At 40.1% G+C, this 22,384-nt stretch overlaps 1 protein-coding gene across 2 annotated transcripts; it reads left to right on the top strand.

Annotated features, from left to right (window-relative positions):
* Window positions 1–497: 497 nt before the first annotated feature.
* Window positions 498–18,636, top strand: LOC108108594. Of its 2 annotated transcripts, none has more exons than XM_017216692.2 (2): window positions 498–601; window positions 10,540–18,635. In XM_017216692.2, exon 2 carries the CDS (start codon window positions 10,554–10,556, stop codon window positions 14,523–14,525), a length of 3,972 nt encoding a protein of 1,323 aa, XP_017072181.1. In that variant the 5' UTR covers window positions 498–601; window positions 10,540–10,553; the 3' UTR covers window positions 14,526–18,635. The 2 variants fall into 2 exon arrangements, with proteins under 2 accessions (XP_017072181.1, XP_017072180.1); XM_017216691.2 differs by lacking the exon at window positions 498–601 and adding an exon at window positions 7,685–7,896 and having other exon boundaries at window positions 10,540–18,636.
* Window positions 18,637–22,384: the final 3,748 nt, after the last annotated feature.

The raw sequence follows: 22,384 nt of genomic DNA, 5'->3' as shown, positions 1-22,384 counted from the left end.
AAAGTAGGCCACAAAAATGTATGAAACCTCAGAGAAGCCGCACGTTGCAACGCGTTGGTCGCCATAAAAAGTTTACTGTAACAAAATCGATTTTTATGAAAATAAAATTGTTTACAGTTTACAATTTGTTTATATTTTTGAGTACTACATAGGTAAGGCACACAATTAAACTTTTATTCAAACTTTCATAGTTGGCCGCCAAAAATAAAAGTAGGTAGTGGAAAAGGCTAGCACATGTTTTGCCTAGCACTACAACCCTCTCCTTAACTATACTCCTCGGGGTTCTCTCTCTTTTTTTGTCCGTTGAACGCCCCCGCGGCGAGAAGTAAACAAAATAGCAACAGAGCGTTGCCTGCTGGAGGTTGGGGGTGGCTCTGGGGGTGGTTTCTCTCGTGAGTGCTGTGGCTCTCTCTTTTGCTCAAGTGCTCGAGTGTGGGTGTCCGCATCCTTTGGCGGCAGGCTAGCGATTGGGAAAACGGAAAAGCCGAATCAGTCTACAGAAAACGCGTACGTGGTGCAGAAGTAGCCGCGGGTGGCTACCACAGCGTCGTTTTGGACTTGTCGGCATGATCAAATAAGTGTAACGCCCTGTACAAGTTCTGTAAGTTTCCAGCTGCAACAAAACAAAACCAAATTCATGAGAAGCAAATGAAAGCCAAACAAATGCAAAATATCAATCTGCCGATTTCAGTGTCCAAAGTGTTTGAAATGAGTGACAAAACCCGAGGATTTCTAAGCCAATAACAATCAAAAAAAGTGGTGGCAACGCATACAAATTGAATCAAGGATAACCAAGCTTATTTTGTATTTTTATAACCAGAAACGCTGTGCTAAAGAAAACCCAAAAAGTGCTTTAAACGTTAACAAACTACTTAAGTAAATAAATAAATGAAAATTTTGATACTAGCCTAAAACATGCCTTATCCAAGGAGTTTCCGTTCGATGCGCGTTTATTTTCGCAAAAGTTTACACTTAGGATTAAAGATGCTCTCTCTGGCCAGAGACATAGTGAGTCCCAGCTATAAAAACTGTAACCCAAATTAATCCATAAATACATATATAATCGGATTATTGAACTGTGCCCGTTTGCATTGGCCACTAAAAACGACAAAAACATCTCAAATTGGCTTGAAAAAAATGGAATCGAAATTAATTCAAATTGGCAAATTTATAAAAATGTGTTTGCTAAATGCTTTCGAATGCTTTCAAACTCCCAATGATACTAAAATGCAGTCTACTTTAATTTCCAGCTCTTAATTACCATAAACAGAGTTCAAAAAGTATACAAATCTTTATTATGAGCTTTGGAAACTAAGTAACTGCATTTTTTCTCGTAAAAATATTCCTTCCAAATCAAAATTCTGTCCTTGAAATAATCCCTGTGATATGCATGTATGTATATAATAACTTTAAAAATATACGTCTGGATTTTTTTATTTTTTTTATTTTATATGTTTCAGGCGCTGACTTAATTCATATAGGTACATATTATCATACTTTTTAGCTTGGGCTATGGGCACAAAACAAGGATTATCATAGCATCAAAATATAAAGAGTATTTAATTAAGGAGAGATTATAAATTATGATTGAAAATTAGGAATTCAAGTATTCGTATTAGCATACGAGTATTTTAAAAAGATTACTCTTATAAGTATGGATTAATATTTCCCTGATAGTACTCTATGTTGTTAAGCCACTTTCTAAGAGCGTATCATTTAAATATCGCCTCATTTATCCTTACTCTAACACCCTTCAAAATGTACAATGTTAAACTTGAAAGGCAGAAATTCTGAAATGATAGATGCGATTTTTGATAGAAGCAATGACGCACTCACACACACTCAGAGACAATTTCGAACGAAGTTGGTAAATTTAATTGGAATAATAAATGGTTTTCGTATGTGTGTGTGGTGTTCATTGCTCTCTCTCTTTTTTATGAAACAAAAATGCACAATGTCTGATATAGGTGTCATAAAGTTTTATTAATAATGAAAATTGTACTAAAAACGAGGCCGAACGGAATGGGACAATTTATTAAAAAGTCTCATTAGCTCACGGGTTTTATCGCACATCGAGCATACGCCACGAGGTCCCCTTACGGGTGCTAATAACGTAAAAGCAGAAACGGGAATAATAATATAATATGCCCGGCTCGGGATATTGTGATAAAGTAAAATTTTCGATATGGACATGATTAAAATGCCGACACCGAGTTGCCACCCACTTTTTATGACTAGGCGGGCGGCGAGGCAATAACTGGGCCGTCGGAGATTAAGTATTTTTAATGCGACTCCGACTGACAATAAAAATATAAAAATTTCAACGATAACATATAGCAACGTCAGCAGGCCAAATCAATTTCAATATATATATCTTCATATATATATATCTATTGATATGCGTTTTGCATGTGTCTATTGTAAATATCCAGCCGACTGATATTAAGTCACTTGCCATGTGCTCCTCCGGCAATATTTATTCGCTGAAAATCAATAAATTCCTCACAGACACACACACTGGCAAAAGGAATATTTTTCTTTTTTCTCATTTTCTCTTTGCGCTGGCGCTGGGGCTCATTATTAATATAAGTATATACTTGTATATATCTGTAGATATATAAATATATTTATATATATATGTATGATTTTTTTACATTTTGATATTTCGCAGAGCTTGGGGTGTAGGGTTGGCTTAAGTGTTTTTCTATTACGCCTTTTGCCCGAATTCGAGCTAAGAAAATCCTCCTTCTACTCACACACACACACACACACTGAGACCTAAGAGCCACCCACTTCCCCCAATATTATATTTGCTTTTAAATATTTTGATATACAGCCCAGTAACTCACACACACACTCATACACCCACATCCAGGCATTTTCTCATAAAAATTTCGTACTCGAAGAAGACGAAGTAGCTGCACACACCAACACACACACACACACACACAAACTGGGCAAAATGTAACCCGCAGGCATTATGGGCTAAGGGAAGAGGAGCAGGGAGAAGGGGCTTTGGTGGGGGCCACATGGCTAAAACTTTGAGCAGCAGCAGGAAAATAATGTAAAGGATGTGCCAGGGCCACCATGGAGACCAAGCCGACTGTAACTGGAAAATAATAATTTTTTCTCCCTTTTTTCCTTCATTTCTTGCTTTCTCCGAATAGCACCAACCCACCACACCTCCCACCCCCCAACATTCATCCCTCCTTCTGTATGTTTGCCGTTTCTTTTGAGTGTCAGAAATGGAAAAGAAAATAATTTGATGGTTTCATAAACTCGCTTCGGGGGCCAAAAAAGAGGCGTGGGGTGGTGGTTTTCCTTGGATGTGTGTGTGTGTATATTTCTGATAAAATTGCAAACTTCTCCCCCACTGCTCGAACGAGTGTGTGTAGTTGAAGAAGAAGAAGAAGCTAGATTTATGGAATTTTTCTGCTTTTGTATTCTTTTTTTGGATGAAAAGTTCTTGGACGATAGATTTCTCCTGCAAACTATTTCACTGCATACTTAAGGGGGTAGCTTCCAAGTAAAGTTCATAATGCTGATAAGGCAGATGATAAGGAACACAGTCTCGGTCTCATTAGACCCAAGGAAAACACTTGCCTTATTATAAACATGATTATTATAACCCCTCTTACGTATATCCTCCACACACACGCACTCGCACGGCTTATGTGCACAGCATTTGTCCTTGTCTCAGTGTTTGAGCTTCATTATTAATTTTCCTCATTTTTTCATATTTTTTCGTATTTTTATTTTATCACACACAAACACACACACATAAGCTTAGGGGGTGGAACGCATACACACACACACACGCATTTAGTTTATTGTACAAAATAATATTTGATAGAAAAAAGTTTTAGTGCCCGACAGAGATGGAAATAGTTTTTGTTGGCTTTTCGCTTTTCGGTTGGTCGGAAAATAGGTTGTGCTTGTATGTGTGTTAGAAATAAAAATGGTTTGGGGGGAATTAATTTTTCACTTCGTGGCCCATGCGCCATGGAGATGTAAAAGTGAAAATGATGGAAAAATATCAAACGGTGAACGATTTTGAGGCCTTCGCCGCTCTCATTACAGGGTTTTCCACCTCCCCCTCCCAATACATATATATATATATATATGTATCTTTGTTTGCTTGTTTGTTTTTCCTGCGCGTTCATTGGTTTCTAATGAGATTTCTTACTAATGAGCTGAGCACCTAGAAACTGGCAACGCTTTTCTGTTTTTTTTTCGTGTTGCTTAGCTTTGGGAAAAGGAACATGAATTCTACGAAATTGTTTCAGATGATTATGACTTCTGTAGAATTAAGGAGGTTTTCTTTATCAATTATGGGTCTGTTTTACTTTATTACGGTCATTATTTGATTATACTTGAACTAAAATTATTTTTGGTGGTGTTTACTGGAAAGCATATCTGGGTTCGGCTTAAAGTATTAGCCTTATTTTCAATAATCATATTCTTCAACATATTATTATTAATACACTATATACTCTGCTTCTTTTCTAATTTTTATTTAAAGAAAAACCTATAAACCTATTTCAAGTTATAATTTCGTAATCAAACAGACTTCATAGATGCAGCCCAAACTTAGCACATCAAAAAACTAAGCAGAATCTCACGTACATTGTGCATTTCTAATAAAGTAATTTGTCGCACACACATTTCCCGAGGAAAGGCGACACCAGAACTCCCCCTCCCGTGAATAATTCCTCCCCCGCACTACAAGGAAAACCAACATAGATCATTACTCCCAAGCTGAGGGTTGTTTTTCCAATCCCCTGACCCATTATTATTCCCATTTCCATTTACATTTTTGAGTCCACGCATAATTTCAATTTGATTTTCATCAGAAATATTAATTGCAATCCATAAACCACATTCAGGGCGGGGGTGTCCTGTCAGGGGCTGCTTTCTGGTGGGAGTATGTGCGGCATATGGGCAGAAAGGGGCGTATCAATCATAAGCGACACCTCGTCAGGACATGCCAGGTTAAGGGTGCGAACGGGGTTGGGACTAGTTAGAAATTTAAATTTAATAATTACTATTTTGGTGTTCAACGAGTTGGGCGGGTGTTCAATTTTGAAGCACCCTATATTTTGTGGTTTTGAGGATAAAAACAAAGTTATAAATGAATATTTTTCTAACTTTTAGTGTATAATTTTCAAGATTTAAAGTAATAAGTATATATACGGAAACTTGTATTAAAATGTTATTTATTGTTTGAACTGATTCTTAAGTTTTCTCTTAGAATTTGAAAGCTAAAATGAATGCTCATATTTTGAAAAGACTACTCGGATATTAAATTAGTTTTCTCAGGGCAAGAACCAACTTTTTCAAATCATTCTTTAAAGAAATGAAAATTTTCCTACTTAACATTCCTTAGATGGGGACCCAAACGACTAATTAGTTTAATACCAAAACGACTTGCCCCTAATGCAAAATACTTTAAAGTCTAGAATGATTTGACCGCCACATTTGGGGTTTGTTTACATTCCTCCCACCGCAAGGACATGCGCCTACGAACAGGGGAAGCCCCTCTTTTCGGGAGGTGCGTGCGTGCGAGTGATTCCAGTCGAGTGCGGGCGAAAGTGAAAGTGCCGGCAACGACAACGTCACAGTGGACATGTGTGAGAGTGAAAGTCGATGGGAAAACCTTGACCACGACCACGACAGCGACCAGGTCAAAATAGACCAGACCGAGTAGGTGGTCGGTTGGGTCTTTTTGGTGTCCGATCCGATTCGATTCCGTTGCCGACCAATGAGTTGCCAACTGCTCCGTTCCGACTGTTGCTGTTGGACTATTTTGCTAGCCTGGTTCGTTCAACCGGCGATTTTCTAGCCACACTCGTACACATATGGCCGGCTGCTCCAAAAAAATAAGAGAGTCACCTTCATGGCGCATGTGCAGATCCAGAAGTACGCTCGCAGGATGTCAGGGGAAACGGGAGAAGTCACTTTCACTTTCACTTGTTCGGCCTCTGATGTGTGTTGAATGCCGAATGGCAAAAGGCTAAAGGAAAATGGAAAAACGAAAAGGTTGGACCTGCACACACGCACACACATGCACTTGCATTGGGTATGTCCTTCGAGGTACAAGTATCTGTAAGTCAATCCGTCAATCGGCCAAAGCAAACAATCACTCGCCACATCTCTGGGGAGAGTTTATGACTCAGATTTATGGAGATGTCCACTGAAGCAAATCCTAATCCCTTCAGGGACTCCCTTGAACCCTAACGTGATCATAAATATTGCTCAAGGCATTTTATTTGTGTATTTCATTTAATATATTCTTCATAAATTATAATCGAGTTTAAAAGACAAAAATTTATTTCATGTGTTATTTACAATAGGTTCAGTTAAATAGTTCCTTGAAACAAAACCTCTTACTCTTCCCCAGACTTGAGGCAATATCAATTAGTTTAAGATCTTGTAATTAATTGAAATTGAGTTGGAATGACATATTTCTTTTTACAACCTAATTAAAAGTGGTAATTGGAGACAATATACACAACGACGATCAATCATAACCTCTTTGACTTCATCACCCATATCTTTGATAATAATAAAGTCACTTCATCGTAAAAACTCCCTCTTATCAACATCACTGGGATTTTCTTATTGTTCTTTGTTAGGATTAAATTTGTATATTCTTGTACCGAAATGTCAGGCCTTCAGACACTGTTTCGTGGTAAGCCTTTTTGTCACGGCTATTCAAAAATTGCTCTCTATATCCATTCAATCCAGATATAGTGTTTCCTCAAAGGGTTTCTTACAATAACCATAGGTAATCATGTTATTAAAAGACTATTACCTAATATCCCTAAGGACATTAAAAAGGAAGTCTTACCTGGGTGTGCATAAAGATACCTTAGGGGCCGCAGATACCCTTCAATTAGCCAATTTTAGATTTTTTTAACATTGAACAACCCCTAAGAACCCTTTCAGGAATATTTATTTAATTCCAAGCTACTTAAGTCAAGAAGTTTGGGCTTCTGTGACAGATACTTGAAAGAAACCGAAAGAATTTGTGACTTCTTTCATTGGGAGTGCATAAATTAAAATAACAAAAATATAACTGCCGCTGCCGGAAGACCAGAAACACCAATAACAACGATGGAGGAACACGAACTTCTGCAGTAGGAAAAACAAATTGAAAATCCTATCGAACAATGATAAATTGGCACGACAACAATGATATCGGGGGAAAAACCTTCCAAGTTGCGCGGTTGTTGCTCATTCGAGTGTCGCCGTCCCTTTCTTTTGTAGTTGTAGTTATAGTTGTGGTGGTTACTGAAAATTTCAAAAAAATAAAAGAGAGGAGGAAAATAGAAAACGAAAAGGGGCGGAGCAATAATGGTTTTCCGGGCAGCGCTGCTCAGTTGTCGCTGTATAGATTTTTTAAGGGAAATTCTATGATTTTTGATATTTTGGGGTGTTTTATTGAGGTTTTTTCTCCGATATGGGTAGGGGCCCAGTGTGTTAGTCTGTGTGTGTGCTCGCGTATTAAATGATATGGAGGGTTAGAGTTGTTATGTGTGTGTGTGTGTCGTTGGGATTTTAGTATCATTGCTATTTGCTGTTTTGATTTTCAACCGGCAACTGGCAATTGATAGCCGATATTTTTTGTTATTCCGCTGCGTCATGCGGCAGTTGACAACGAGCTAGCCACTTGGCAGGACACGATCCCGACACACGCCAAAGAAAATATAGAGAAAGAAAGTGCGCATGCGCAAAAGTGACTTGCATAACGCGAACCAAAACGAGAGCATCAAGTGATCAGTGATCGGTTATAATGATCTTTGAGAATGTAAAGTGAATGATTAAAGTGATAATAGATAAAGTTTAACGCGAAACTATTTCGGATTTCGAATAATTCAGGAATATACTTAATGAGTAGGTTGATTAATAATCTAATTAGTATAGTGAATTAACTAATTGATTTCGTGAACAATGGTGTTTAGTGATGTCTTAAAGTTATCATTGTGGCATGATCATAAAGTAAATGTTTGGGGTTCGGGTGTGTATAAATCGAATACTATTTAAAGCCTTAAAAGAAAATAATCGATCCATTCATTTCAAAGATTCAACTCATTTCTACTTTAACCAACATTTCCTGAGAAATCTTTAGTCTGGCATTAAGTCTTTCTATTTCCTACCTAAAATCAATTTTCTCAGAAGTTCTTCTGAGTTACTATCAAATATCTGAGACAGAACGAAAAGCAATCTGACGTTATTGGTTTCCCCTTGGCCAGTGTCAAGATTATATTCTGATTCCTCCGACCCCCATCCAAAACTGGGTTGATATGTTGGTTTGCCAAATTAGCCGCTTCTCTTGCGGAGTCTCAAAATATACAGTGTACACATGGACATTCACTATACATATATATATATACCTAGTCAAGGAGTAGTACATGGTTTTGTTTACACTCTGTTGGCATTTTCATTTCGAACATTTTTCCCGGGCATCCTCCTCCTTCTGGCACGCAGAGATGGATATAGGGCGGGCAGGCAGGCGAAAAAAATCAAATAAAATAACATCAAACTACCTTAGGCTTTATAAAAATCCCAACCGAAATACAAGCAACACTCGCCCACTCACACCAACACACAAAGATACTGAAGAGAAATGCGCACATCCTGGCAGGCATTTTTGCTTAACTCCTCAAAGTGCCAGGTCCGGGGTCATGGGTGGAGGTGGGTTAAAAGGGGCAGAGGCAGGGGCTTTCGGCCTGAAGAAATTGTATAAAAGCAAAGTCAACAACAACTACAACGACAACATGTAGCTGGAGAACCAATTTCCAACCATGGAAACTTAATTTATGTCTGCAGCATAGTTGAGAATATTTTTCTTTCTTTCTTTTTTGCCTACTCCCCTGCCTGCCAGCCCATCCCCCACCTCCCTCCCACACCCGCAACCCAAGAAACTTATTTTCCCCCCATCCTTTGACTGCTTCTCCTTGGGTTTTCTCCTTTTTGCCTGCGCTCAAATAGGAAAAAGAAATTTTCGGTTTATTTCGAAAATTTTTTCATACACAGGAAGAAAACAAATATTAAGAGCGGTCTACTTTTAGTTATTGATTTTTTAATTTGGCAAAATATTTTCTCTACTTTACAATATAGTTTTCTTTTTAATTGATTTAATTATTTCTGTTCTTTATTTTCTAAATTTTAAAACATTTTATGAACACTCAAAAAACAGTTCCATTCAGCATTCTATTTTAATACAAAAAACATTTTTCCAAATTACAATATAAATATTATCCAATTACATAAATTTTTCTTTCCGTGTATCTCCGCCTATTTTTGCCTCCCTGTTGCCAGGCATTTCCCCCCGTTTCCCCCTTACTTATATTCCTTTTTGCTTTTCTTGAGAATCAAATTTATTTTACCAAGTCATGTTGAAGAAAATTTTTATAAGTTTTATGCTTGACTCAAGTGATGGTGTTGGCTGGGGGGTAAAAGTGGGTGGGAAACGACTGTGTGTGTGTGTGCTGGTAAGGCGCAAAAAGTTTTCTGTGTGCGCCACACAAACACACACACACACTCACCCACACACAAGAAAATAAGCAAAATTTGTATTCCTTAAATCGGATGACTTTGTATAAATTTTCGTGTGCGCCACAATGGGGTTGTGTGTGTATGTGTGTTAGTGGGTGGCAGCTGGGGCGCTTAGTAAACAAACAGCAAGAAAAAAAGAAACTTTCCTTTCCCTTATATGTATGCTATGCATATATATGTGTGTATGTGTGTGTGTATATATATAATGGAAAAATTTTTCATAGAATTTGCACAAAAATGAAAAAGTGTAGCCACAGCAAAATGGTGTGGGAGGTGGGCGATAGATATGGGTGGGTGGGAATAATGATGATGGAGAAGAAGCAGAGGATGGCGGACAAAAGTAGAAAAATGAAATTAAGCGCATACGGAAATGAGACACAAATATTCTGCGTGTGTGTGCGGGCTTATGCGATTGTATATGTGTATATATGTGTGTGTGTAGGAGAAATATTTGAGTGGCATTCGGTTGAAGCCAAACTAAAATTGAATGGAATCCTTGGTCAAATATTCTGTGCTTCCTTCATCGTTTTTCCTTTTTGCAAAAATAATGCGATCTAAGCCTCGGCACATTCGTTATGTACACTGAAAAAAAGTAGTGAGGGGATATATGAATAAATGGATTGTATAGTGAAGGAAAGTGGCTACTTTGCTGCTATTATTCTGATTATTTATTCACATATTAGGAGAGAAATATGCCAGGAGATGTTTACTTTATATTCCCTTGTAATGTACTCATTATTACTTTTCAAGTTTACAACTACTCATTTTTAAAGTTATTATATAACATTTAGAAGCATTTTCCCCCTCATATGTTATGACCAAATCCACCGCATATGGTGGCTAAATTACTATACGTACATGCATATAAATAACCCTTATCCCATTCCCTCCAGCTATGCCCCCCGCTGGCATGGCTTCGACTTCAATTAAAAAGTTCTCCACTACAATGTTTCCCCCTCTCAATCTCTTACCCTGCAGTAATATCATCCAAAATGGCTGCATCCATATATGCCACCCCACCGCCAGATCTGAGCAGCGAGGACACTGCTCTCTCCGACGTCTCCAACTCATCGACACTCAACACGAACAGGAACAACCACACCAGCAGCAGCAACAGCAACAATCCACATGAAGCCACAGGAGCAACACCCACAGCCACAACAGCCACATCTAGAGCAGCAACAGGAGGTGGAGGTGGAGTGGAAGGCACTTCACCCACCGCACACTTGGTCAAGGCAATGGAGCTGGAACTGGAGCCACAGCCAGCGGGAAGCGGCACAAATGAGGCGGACCAATTGGAGGAGTCAGAGGAGGGGCCCAAGGATGCTGAGGAGGAGGCGGGGGATGCCAACATGGCCACCATGGCGGCAGCCATGCAGCTGCAGATCCTGGAGGCCCTCAGTGATGCGGCCAAAAAGCGTCGCAAACAGCACAATCCCAGCCGTTTGGAGGCTCTCAATTTGAGTGGAGAATCCGGTGGTGAAGTGGGTCAAAAGAGAACTGACTCCTCCACCGTGGACTATGAAGAGAAATTGTCTAAGATGTTCCTTCCAAAGTCCATTGAACAGCTGAAGGAGACCTTCGAAATGCTGCAGCAGCAGAAACAACAGGAGGAGCAACCAGAAACGGAAACGGAAGTGGAAACAGATGCCATGGCAAACATATCAGAACCCGCCAAGCAGCGCGAGAATCCCTATCACACATACTGCAAGCAGTGCGGTGAAAGCTTCGAGACCGAGTTCAAGTTGAGCCTGCACATGTTGCAGGATCATGGCGAGGATAGGTCGGGTGAACAGGATCCCGCTGACTTCTTGGCCTCCATCAAGGTGAAACTGGAGCGTGCCGACATTCCCAGTCCGCAGCAGGAACAGAATCTGCAACAGGATCTTACCAATGGGCATGGCAAGGACTTGGAGCGAGAGCAGGAGCACTGGTTCCAGGCCATGCAGGCCCAGCATCATCCGCATGGTCCGCAAATGCCGCCTGCCTTTCCCTTTCCACCGGAGGCAGCCTTGGGTCCAGCTGGATATTTACCTCTACTTGGCATGTCCGGATTTCCGGGCGTAGATGGCCTGAATCGTCCTCCCTTGAGGATCTTCAATCCCGAGGCCTACTGCGAGCTGTGCAACAAGGAGTTCTGCAACAAGTACTTCCTCAAGACGCACAAGGCCAATAAGCATGGCATCTTCGATCCCGTCGGCGAATCGAGTACCACCAACCCTTCCAGTCACCACAACAATAACAACAACAATATCACCAGCAGTAACAATAATAACAGTGGTCACCCCAATCCCAGTATGAGTTCCATGAGTCAAATGTTCCAGTTGCAGAGGGAAGCCCAGGTGGCGAAGCAGGATTCCACCCCAGTCGGTAGTTCATCGAATCCCGTGGCCTCGGTACATTGTGACATCTGTTCCAAGCGATTCACCAATATCTTCGCCATGCGTCGTCATCGGGCCAAGCAGCATGATGCACAACCAGGTACCCAGGATTCACCCAACTCTCAGACTCCCATGCAATCCCAATCCCTTCGCGGTAGTCCCAATGAAGCACCTCAACCGGCTATCAAGCAGGAAATGTCACAAGAATCAGAGGTTAAGCCGTATCAATTACCCGAGGGTTTCCGCGAGGACTTCACCCTGGAGCAGGAGGAGCTGAGCTTTGTACCACCGCCCAGAAAGTTGCCCTCTCACCTCCATCAGCAGGCTAAAGATTCAAACTTCAACCCTGACAAACTGCGTCGTCTAGGCGTCCAGTTTCCCGACTTTTTCTGTGAACTGTGCTACCGGGAGTATGCCAATCGGTACTTCCTGCGTACCCACAAGTGGAAGCGTCATGGTCTCTTTGTCCCACCCGAAGACGTGGCACCACAACCAGGCGGCAAAGATGAAGCCCAGTTGGCCAGTGCCTGGCCCTTTATGCCACTGAATCTAATGCTGGCCAAGGCAGCAGCTGCCACTATGGATCAGCAGGATCAGGAACGTGACCCGGAATTGGATGCAGAGTCGGAACAGCCCAGCAAGAGGATCAAATTGGAGCAGGAACAGACACCGCCTGAGGGTTACGATGAGGATAAACTGAATGGTTCGGTAGTGGGCCTGCAGAATCTCCAGAAACTGCAGTCGATGTTGCAGCAACTTAACGACATCAATGGCAAACGCCCGCTGCCCTGTCATCTTTGTGGCCAGGAACAGGAGAATCAGTATGCCCTAAGAGCTCATCTCATGACCGAGCATGCTGGCCAGATGCAACTGCCCATGCCCATACCAATTCCTCTGCCCGATCAGCAGGCTCCACATCCCATGGCCAGTTTGTATCATGCACAAGGGAATCCCCAAACTCCACCGGCACCAGGAGCCAGATCCCCTTCAGGTGGTGATCTCCGCTGTCAGCAGTGCGATCGGGATTTCGTCACATCCCAGGAATTTAAGCAACATATCGCCGAGGTGCACTTGGGCAGGAACGGCGGATTAGGTGGAAGTCCCCTCCGCGACGGTTTCTTCACGCCCGAACGACCAGTGGCACCGTCAGCGGGCGGTCCTGGAGCACAAGTTGCTCCGCCAGGAAATCGTCCGGCTTATACCCTTACACCCACGAGCAGCTACTGCGAGATCTGCAACAAGGAGCTGTGCAACAAGTATTTCATGAAGACGCACATGCAACGGATGCACGGCATTGAGATAGAGAATGGCGCCCAAATCGGTGGAGTGGTATGCAACATTTGCAACAAGGAGCTGTGCAGCAAGTACTTCTTGCGGGTGCACAAACACAACACCCATGGCATCATCGAGGAGGGATCCCCATTGCCGCAGCCGAGGGGCCAGAATGGAGTCAAGATGGACGCAGCGGCCGCAGCAGCAGCGGCTGCAACCTCGCAGCCACCACCGCAGCAGGATCAGGAACTCAATGTCTCACCACCCACAGTGGAGGGCAGTGCCAGCAGTTCATCCAGCGCCCCACACGAGGTATGTCCCCTGTGCTCTCGCCAATTCCGAAGCTTCAAGTGGCTGCGATCCCATCTGATGAACGAACATGGAACCGCCGGAGTGGAACGCCTCCGGGAAATGGACACAACTCAATCTTCGACACGCAGCAAGCCCAACAGTCCCACGCTCAAGATTCCCAACGGCAGTGGCAGTAACCCAACTGCAGCGGGTGCAGGAGCTGGAAATACCGCTCCAAATCTCGCCCAGGCCCTGCAGAACCTCAATGCCCAGCATCTCTTTGGGCAAATGCAACAGCAGCAGATGCCCAAGATGCCTCCACTTCCGCTACCCGGAATGTTTGGTGAACAGGGATCTAGGTTCAAGGAGTACCAGTGTTCACTGTGCCCCTTCACCACGCCCTACTACGCCTTCTTATTCATCCATGAGCGTTCCCACGCGTTGCTCAACAATGGAGGCGAAGGCATGGAATTGCCTATGGAGACGCCACCACCACAACCCTCAAGGAATTCGGGAAAATCGCGCAGCAAATCTAGCAAGGCGGTGGTACCACCTCCTGCCATTAAATCCGAAGATCCGGAGACTCCATTAGAGCCCACCAACCTCAGCACCTCAGCACCCAAGGCCGCGGCCCACTCACCAACAACTGGAGCTGGATCTCCGCCCGTCTACTCCCCCAAGGCAACCAGCTCAACTTCACCGAAGATTCAACGCCGTCGATCCACCTCGAAACCTCCAACCACGCCCAATGGACTGGGAAGCGGTAACGGCAATGGAAACCATCGATCGGCGGCCACATCACCCTTCGAGGGCTGTGGGGAGCTGGCCAACGGAAGTGGTAAGCCGGCCAGCTATGCGCAACCGGATCGGGCAGAGGAAGCATATCAGATGCAGGCCTTCCACCTGCAGCCCGCCGATGCTGACTCGGAAATGCAGTTCGCTCCTGCCCTGGTCTACCTGCCCGTTAGGGTACGGGCCTCGGAGTCGGCCACGCTCAGCTTCCGGCTCACACCGGCCTAAAGGTGCCACATGCAACAAGTATAGTGTTGCCAGCGTAAGTTCAAGCCATAGTAACCAAAGTAATCCCAAAAAGTTAAGGGGATTGGGACATTTGGATTCATGAGTGTCCCAATCCCAGAAACTCCCAAGCCCTCCCCCCACTAAATAGTTAAGCAAACGAAGTTAGGAACATGAAAAAGACAAAATAGTGGAACTACAAAAGACTGAGTGCGCATATTAGTTGAGCTCATAATTAAAGTTAAATATACAAAAACCAATAAAACAACAATCGATCAATATCTCTAAGCCCGTTATCGGCCCCAAAAGCTAACCATGTCCAACATGGCACTGATCAAATCTATAGCCTATAACACAACAAGAACAAGTCCGTTTCAGCTGGCAACACTGTGCTAACCATCAAAATAGGATATATACTAAATATATATATATTTTGATAGTCGCATGACAAAGCATAACATACCGCAACCTATAACATATATCTCTAGTGATTAACTATCAAAGTTCCTATGCGTAATAGTAATTTATCGTAAACGAGTTGCAAAAAAATAAAAGACGAGGAGAAGGGATGGCGAAGGAATCTAAATACGTACATAGATTAGGCGAAGGGAAGGCAGGCGAAATGGAGTGGCAGACCCATTGGAAGAATACTATATATACCAACTTAGAAGGCATATATATATCGTAGTAGCAGCAGCATAAAATCAAAATTACAATTATACATTTCTCATCTAGATATGGCGTGGGTTTGTCGTGCTTAGAATAGGGCTGAAAGGTCTGATCCCTGGGGGATCAGCTCAGATATAGCATATATATTATGCAATATAATAACATAATGCTATGGTAAAGCTTCAGCACAAAGAAATTGCTCAAAATCAAAAATCCAAATCTTTATAGCGAAGACTAGACACTCTTAGGATGTTCTGACAGATGGCCCTGGCTATCTCCACTTCCTTTGATTATCATCCTCTATATAAAAACTCCTATATATTAACCGTATCTGAACCAAGTTATATCCAAGGAAATGTCTTCACTAAAACATAATTCCAGCGCACAACGTGTATATAAAAAGTTGTTAAAGATAACACCATGAGAAGTTCAGATTTTCGATAGAGAGGGGTAATAGGAGATAGAAAGAGAGGTAACTAGCGCCACAAGGTTAAAATTAAGAACATTTAAACAACTCAGGGCAAAAGTACAATGACCATTAGTACTTTTTTATACAAACATATTTAAAGAAACCAAAAAAAACCAAAAAAAACAAAACAAAACAAAACATACGCAAGTAAAATATTACCATAATAATAAATTAAATATATATTATGAAACGTTAAAAAAAGATAACAAATATGCTACCTCAGACGGACTTGAAAACAATAATTTAAATAAAATGAATTTATAAAGAAAAATCTACGAAACCATTAAATGCAGCAGAAGCAACCCCAAAGCTAAATCAAATTTTTTGTAGTAACTTTACCTCGAAAACAGAATTACATTTTATACTTTATTCGAAATTCTAATATATATATCCTATGATTTAGTTAACCATTCTAAGTTTAAACATTCCAAAGACCCAAAAACTAGTCCCATAAACAAGAACCAAACCAATCTAGTCAAAAATATAAGATAAACATAATTTAAAATATTAAAACAAAAGCCAAAAACAGAACCATTAACACTTCGGCTGTGGGTGGCTCTTTTCGCAGATTATTTTGTAGTGTTTAAGGAATTTGTTCTTCGGCGAGAAGAGCTGCCCAAGACGAGTTGATGAGTGCGGATCGGCTTAGAAGTATTTGCTATATTTGAAATTTTCTTTTTTTAAAAACGTGTGTTTTTTAAAATGCTGCGTGCCTTTTAGCAAATACTTCGACCAGTCCGCAATACCAATAACTTGAACTTGAAAATCGAAATGAAACTACAAATATAGTTCTTAATTTTATTTTACATTCCACTTATTCCTTAGTTCTTATATCTTACTTTTAATGTGTATATATATGTATTGAATAAATGTCATGCAATTTGTATTTGTTAAACTTGAGTTTCTTTTATTATTTTGATGTTGATTTCTGATAACCCAATTTACAAGCCACTGCATGTTTTTGAACCCTGATTGAAGTGTGCCAGACTCGAGTCAAAGGTCTTAAAAAATCAGTGTCTTCAACTTATCGACTGTGAAGTTGTAGCCGATAGGGGAAGACCACTTCCTTTGTTTCGGTTTCTTTTTTTTTTGAAAATTTTCCCATAGGGGACCTTCATTTTTTCGGGGTGTCATATGCTGGTCCAACGCCTTAGCTACTTCAATTATTAAATTGCCATTTGATTCAATTTGTCAACAATAGCTTGAGAGCCTATCTGCGACTTGTTTAATCATTTTAAAAAACTCCCAAGCAGCTGCCTTCCTTCCTCTTTTTTTCTTTCTACAAATTTAACCAAAAACAGCACCCTCATAAAAAAAAATGAGAAACATAATAAGTGAAACTGTTTCCGGTTTTGGGTCAGGCCTTGACCAACCCCCTGATTAGTATGTTTGCATTAAAAAATACATCTGTATGAATGGCTATATAAAAAACCCGAAACTACGATAACAAAAACTCAGCATGGTCATGGGAGGGTCAAGTTGGAGGGTCAGGTCAGCAGCTGCAGTTGCTTGAAGTTTCTAAAAAAAAAACTGTTTCTAAGCCAGACCAAAATCGATATTGCCATGGCTATTGATTAGATGCAGCCACCCTCTGCGATCCGAATCGTCCCGTTTTGGCAGTTAATTATTTGTCACGTGTCCATGCAAATTTCATCTCATTGATTACGACTATTCGAGATATTCGATACTTTTTCGCCTGACGGCGCTGCAATTAAAGATTGACTCGAGCAACTACCCCCAGGTTGACCAGGGGATGGTAGGCAAATTTCATAAATATTTTTCCGAGATTTCCCCCAGCATTTTCCTATTGAATTTTTATGGCAATTTTTGGGAAAAATCCGCAGGCAGCTATTTTTAAGGGCGCATACAAATGACCAAACGCAGGGCTACCCCATGCGGAATTTGCATTGGCGTTTTAAGGGTGTTCCCCGCTATTTGCATGTTTAAAAGTGAACTGGAAAAATTGCAATTTATATAAAAATAAAAATAAAAATGAAAATGAAAAAGAAAAATTGCAATTGCCAAGGGTGATTTGGCAGCAACCCCATGCAAATTCTTTATTTCCTTTGGGCTCGGGTTCTTGGCAATGTTCTACCATTATTTTAATTTCCTTACATTTTGGCATGACTGCAACCCTCACACAGAAGAGCGCACAAATCAAAAATCACCAAAAATATGTTTTATTAAAACTAAAGCTAAATGAATTTTACAACACAAAATCCAAAAAAAAGAAAACTTGCAACGTACCTTGAGCATAAATCAAAATTTTGTATGACCTTCTCGGTGGGGTCAAGCTGCAAAAACAAAACACAAGAAAATCAAAAATACAATTTTACTAGAGCTAAGCAAAACAAAAACAAAACAAAAATGATTACACTCTTAATAAATATTTTAGTTGTAGGCTTAAGTCGAAGCAACAAAATGCATTGCAAATTTATTAATTTAATTGATGTTGAAGTTGGAACAAGGAGAAGGAAAGTGACGAGAAAAGCAACACAAAGACGTGAGAGCGCAAAATCAAAAGCCACGAGCAAAAAATCAAAACAAAATTAAATTTAAATTTAATATAAACAAACAAATTAACATTTATTTAGCAATTGGCAATGTATGAGATATATACACTTATATATCGATATATATATATATATAAATTACATATACTTAAACAATTTTACTTTGTTATTATGTAAAACTATGTGTGAGAAAAATCAAAAGAAACCAAGGCAAACTTGAACAAAATAATTTATAATATGTGTAAAATGTGAAAGAGCAAAGAATCAAAAACGGTGGAAAACCAAACATTTTTCATTTCATTGTAAGTGAGCATTTATCAAAATTGTATGTGTTTTAAATTGATTATATTAAATATATATACAAATACATATAAATAAATCCAAAGACTCTATGATTTTGGGTGAGAGTTGGGCGGGTGCCTTCTTCGACTTTATCGTGACTTCTTTTAGTTCGACTTCCCTGAAGCAAAACCGCACTCAGGTACAAGTGTCATCATCTCGAGCTTTAAAAGTGCTTTGGTCGCCCTGTGATTCCCATTCAAAGTTGCCCAGGGACTTGTCTAAGCTGATTTTGCGACTCTTGAGACGGGTATCCTGCCCCAGTCCATGCCACAACCCCCATCGTGCCGGGCGAACATGGGGAAATTTTCAACTTTTCCGAGTTTTGACATTTGCTTTCAGCTTTTCAATATATCCAAAGGATACAGGGATGAACGGAAAGCACTCAAAGAAAAGAGATAAAGTAGAAAAAGTATTCATAGTTGGTAAAAGAATATAAAAATTTCTGTTGAAGGTTATCAATATCTTATGTTTTTCCAGAGAAATGTATAAAAATGTTTTTAGAGTGACTTGTATTAGAAAATATTTTTCTCTGTGCAAAAGCGAAGAAGGGACCTAAATCCTTCATCCCCAAGAGAATCGCAGAAAGTCTTCCATTCGCTTGTTGCTACCCTAAGCCCGAGCAGCTAAGCATTGCGAAATCAAAGTATGTCAATATTTGTATTACATGGGACACTCACTGGCAGGAGCGACTGTAGCTGTTGCTGTAATGGGCAAATACAATGCCTCTGGAAATGTCTTATCAATAATTTTTGAAAAGAATGCGACGAAATCAATTCCGATTCAGGGGGCTGGAGATGTGCGTCTGGCGCGTGTTCCTGACAGCTTCATGGTTTCCTTGTCCTGTCGTCCCTTGTCTAAACTTCCTGTTGCCAAAAAAGGCGAGGAAACAAACTTGTTCATAAATTGGCAGCGGAAGAGGGAATATTTTCTACATAGTTTTTCGATGGAAAAAAGTACTGGTAAGTTTTCATAAATATATAGTGCTATATAAGTTGAAGAAGTTTCCTGGGTACAGTTGGCATGGATTATTGTTACTTAAAAGTTGTAGACATTCTTGTACTTATAACCAGTTACAAGATTGAACTTCGTTGGGGCTTATTAATAAAGCAAAAATGAGCTTTATAAGTGTATATCATTAAAATCTTATAGTAAATATTTGGCCAACTGTACCATATAGAGCTACTAATGTAACATAGTTCTAACATTTGTCCCCTGAAACACACCATTTTTTATTTAGATACATACTCGTATGTGACACCTACCCCTTCTTCCTAATACATTATAGATTAAAACCATCCATCAACGACAGCAACAGCTCAAAAATTCCACAATTAAATTATAGTTTTCGTAGTTTTTTGAATGGATTGTGAGGGGAAATTAGTTTTTAATCGATTTGACAGAGCTTCGCACGCAGACCGACAAATTATAGGCCTGAAATACTCATTGAACACCATTAAACCGCCAACCTCAGGACTTCACCCACTAATTCCCCATGTGTATGTGCTTAGGCATATACATATACATATTTACGAGTAATTTCAACTCTCAATTAAATTGTTTAGGCGGCGCCAGGCGCAAACAACAATTTTTGTTGTCACCATATGCTTTGGAAACGCTTTCTGTTTTGAATACCCCTTGGCAAAGCAAGTCTGAAAGTATGTCACTTTCATGTAAGCTCTAACATTGGGTATTTAAAACCAAAATAGTTAAAATATCGAACATGTATTTATTCCTTCAACACAAGAAGACAGAAATTCTTTAGCAACTTGATGAGGGGAAACCTTCTTTAGATTATATTCATTAATATTTAAAAGCAAGGATCAAACTTGGATAATAATTATTTAGTAATTATTTTACAATCAGAGAAATCTTTTAATTTTAGAAAATTATTTTGAAATCATTACTTTATTTCATATACTAATCAAAAGTTCACTAAATAAAAGGGTACTTTCCATTTGAGACTCCAGCCCAGTTCATTCTTGCTTTTATGGGACTTCGTTTCATTGACCGCTTGCCGAGTCCTTGGAATGTGTCAAAAAAAAAACCCAAAACCTTGAGTCAACAACAACAGCAGCTACAAACTTTAATAATTTAACTTATGGATTTTTTTTCGGCTCCCAGGAGTGGGTAAAGTATTTGTTATTTCGTTTTCTCATTTTCCAAATGTATATAGCAAGTCGAAGGAGCAGAGGGAGGGCGAGGGGATCTGGGGTGGGTTTTTCATTTGTTTTCCCCCTGGCATATGCACATTAGTCCTGGAAATGCGGCAATTTAAATAAATGACGCAAAAGGACACGCACCAGAGGCGAGTGGTTAGGAGAACGTTAGAGGGTAGGGTGCTTGCTAGTAGTAGGTTACCCTAATGACTTTTCAGAACGCGACTAAAATTGGTTTTGGCTTTCCTTTTGCATACATTTTCACCAGTGTTTAGCATTTTTAACTAGGAATTTTTTGACATCATTTTGTTTAACTCTCACAAAGTGGAGTGAGAATTTGGTATTTACATATTCATATATTAATTTATGATGTTAGGTCGTTGGACTTTGAATTTTATACTAGAAACAGGAAATGGTCATTAGAATAAAATTTTAATTTTGTAAAAATTGGTGAACACATTATTTGGCTGCATTAAATGTTAAATGGGGAAGTTATTGCATTAAGATTGCTTTTTTGGTAAAAGATCAAAAAAACCCTTGTTTATTTCTTCAAATATTTTGAGTTTTATTTAATTCTCCAAAAAAAAGTTTTATTTAAAGATCATTATACGGAAATAATAGCTTAATAGATAAAGATCGAAAAATTATTTAGGGATTCATATCATAACCCAGATTTATTGACAAAAGTGGCATTAATCAGAAGACTAATGATTGCCCTTAATTATCATAAATTAAATCCCAATGAGTTCATTGGGTAATTTTCGATCCAATCAAAATTCTTAGCACATTGTATCCTGCAACCCCATATCATAGATCCAGATCTGTTATCTAACTTTTCTAAAAGGCTGCATCCCTTTGGCCATTTCTCATTTGCAGGCCATGATGAAGCCAAAGAAAGTGGGAAAAGTAGAGCCATCGACAGCCGAAACACGGATTTATTTTAGTTTCAGTTGCGTTTTGAGATTTCTCCGTTCGTCCGGCTTTCCTTGTCCTTTCAATTGGATACACACAGCCTCAGTAGAATGTGCGTGAATGTGTGTGTGTACGAGAAAGGACTGCCAGGACTCAAAGTCTGAGTTTGAGTTTCAGTTTGAGGTTTGCCGTGGAGGGGGACTGGGTTGAACGGGCGTTGATGAGGAATAAAACTTGCCAGGAGAAAGGACACAAACTCACACACAAGCATGTGTGTGTGTTGGTGTGCGTACTTGTATGGTTACGAGGGGAAAGGACATCAAGGAAAGGGCAAGGAAGAACCAACGAACGAACGGAAGCAACAAGAGGGCAAACAATTTCTTCCTTTTTGCCATGAAAGTTGAGAGAAAAATAAGACGAAAATTGTAATTTTCATCAAGCAGAAAAAAACTTTTTTTGTATTTCATTTCAGCTTGACCTTAAAAGAAAATTAGATGCTCGTGTGGGTGTGTTCGTGTGGTATACATATATATGTATATCCACACATATGTACCTATACATGTGCAGAGACTATCGAACAAAATTCCAAAATAAAAAGAAAAATTTAACGCAAAAGGCAAAGTTTTTTTGGGGGAGTGCCAGAGCAAGGATACGGTTGCCAGGATAATGGAGTAGGGGTTGGGTAAATTCTATAAGCATGTGTGTGGGATGCTGAGGCTTCTGGCTTCTCCAATTTCCAGCTGGACACCCAAAATGAGGGTGACCCTTGAATTCCTGCCAGCTTGGGTATGTGGATGTGTG

This window comes from Drosophila eugracilis, unplaced genomic scaffold, assembly GCF_018153835.1.
Source record: "Drosophila eugracilis isolate 14026-0451.02 unplaced genomic scaffold, ASM1815383v1 contig_2154, whole genome shotgun sequence".
Taxonomy (NCBI): domain Eukaryota; kingdom Metazoa; phylum Arthropoda; class Insecta; order Diptera; family Drosophilidae; genus Drosophila; species Drosophila eugracilis.
Note: the sequence above shows the minus strand (reverse complement) of the source record. Positions and strands in the feature narration are given on the sequence as shown.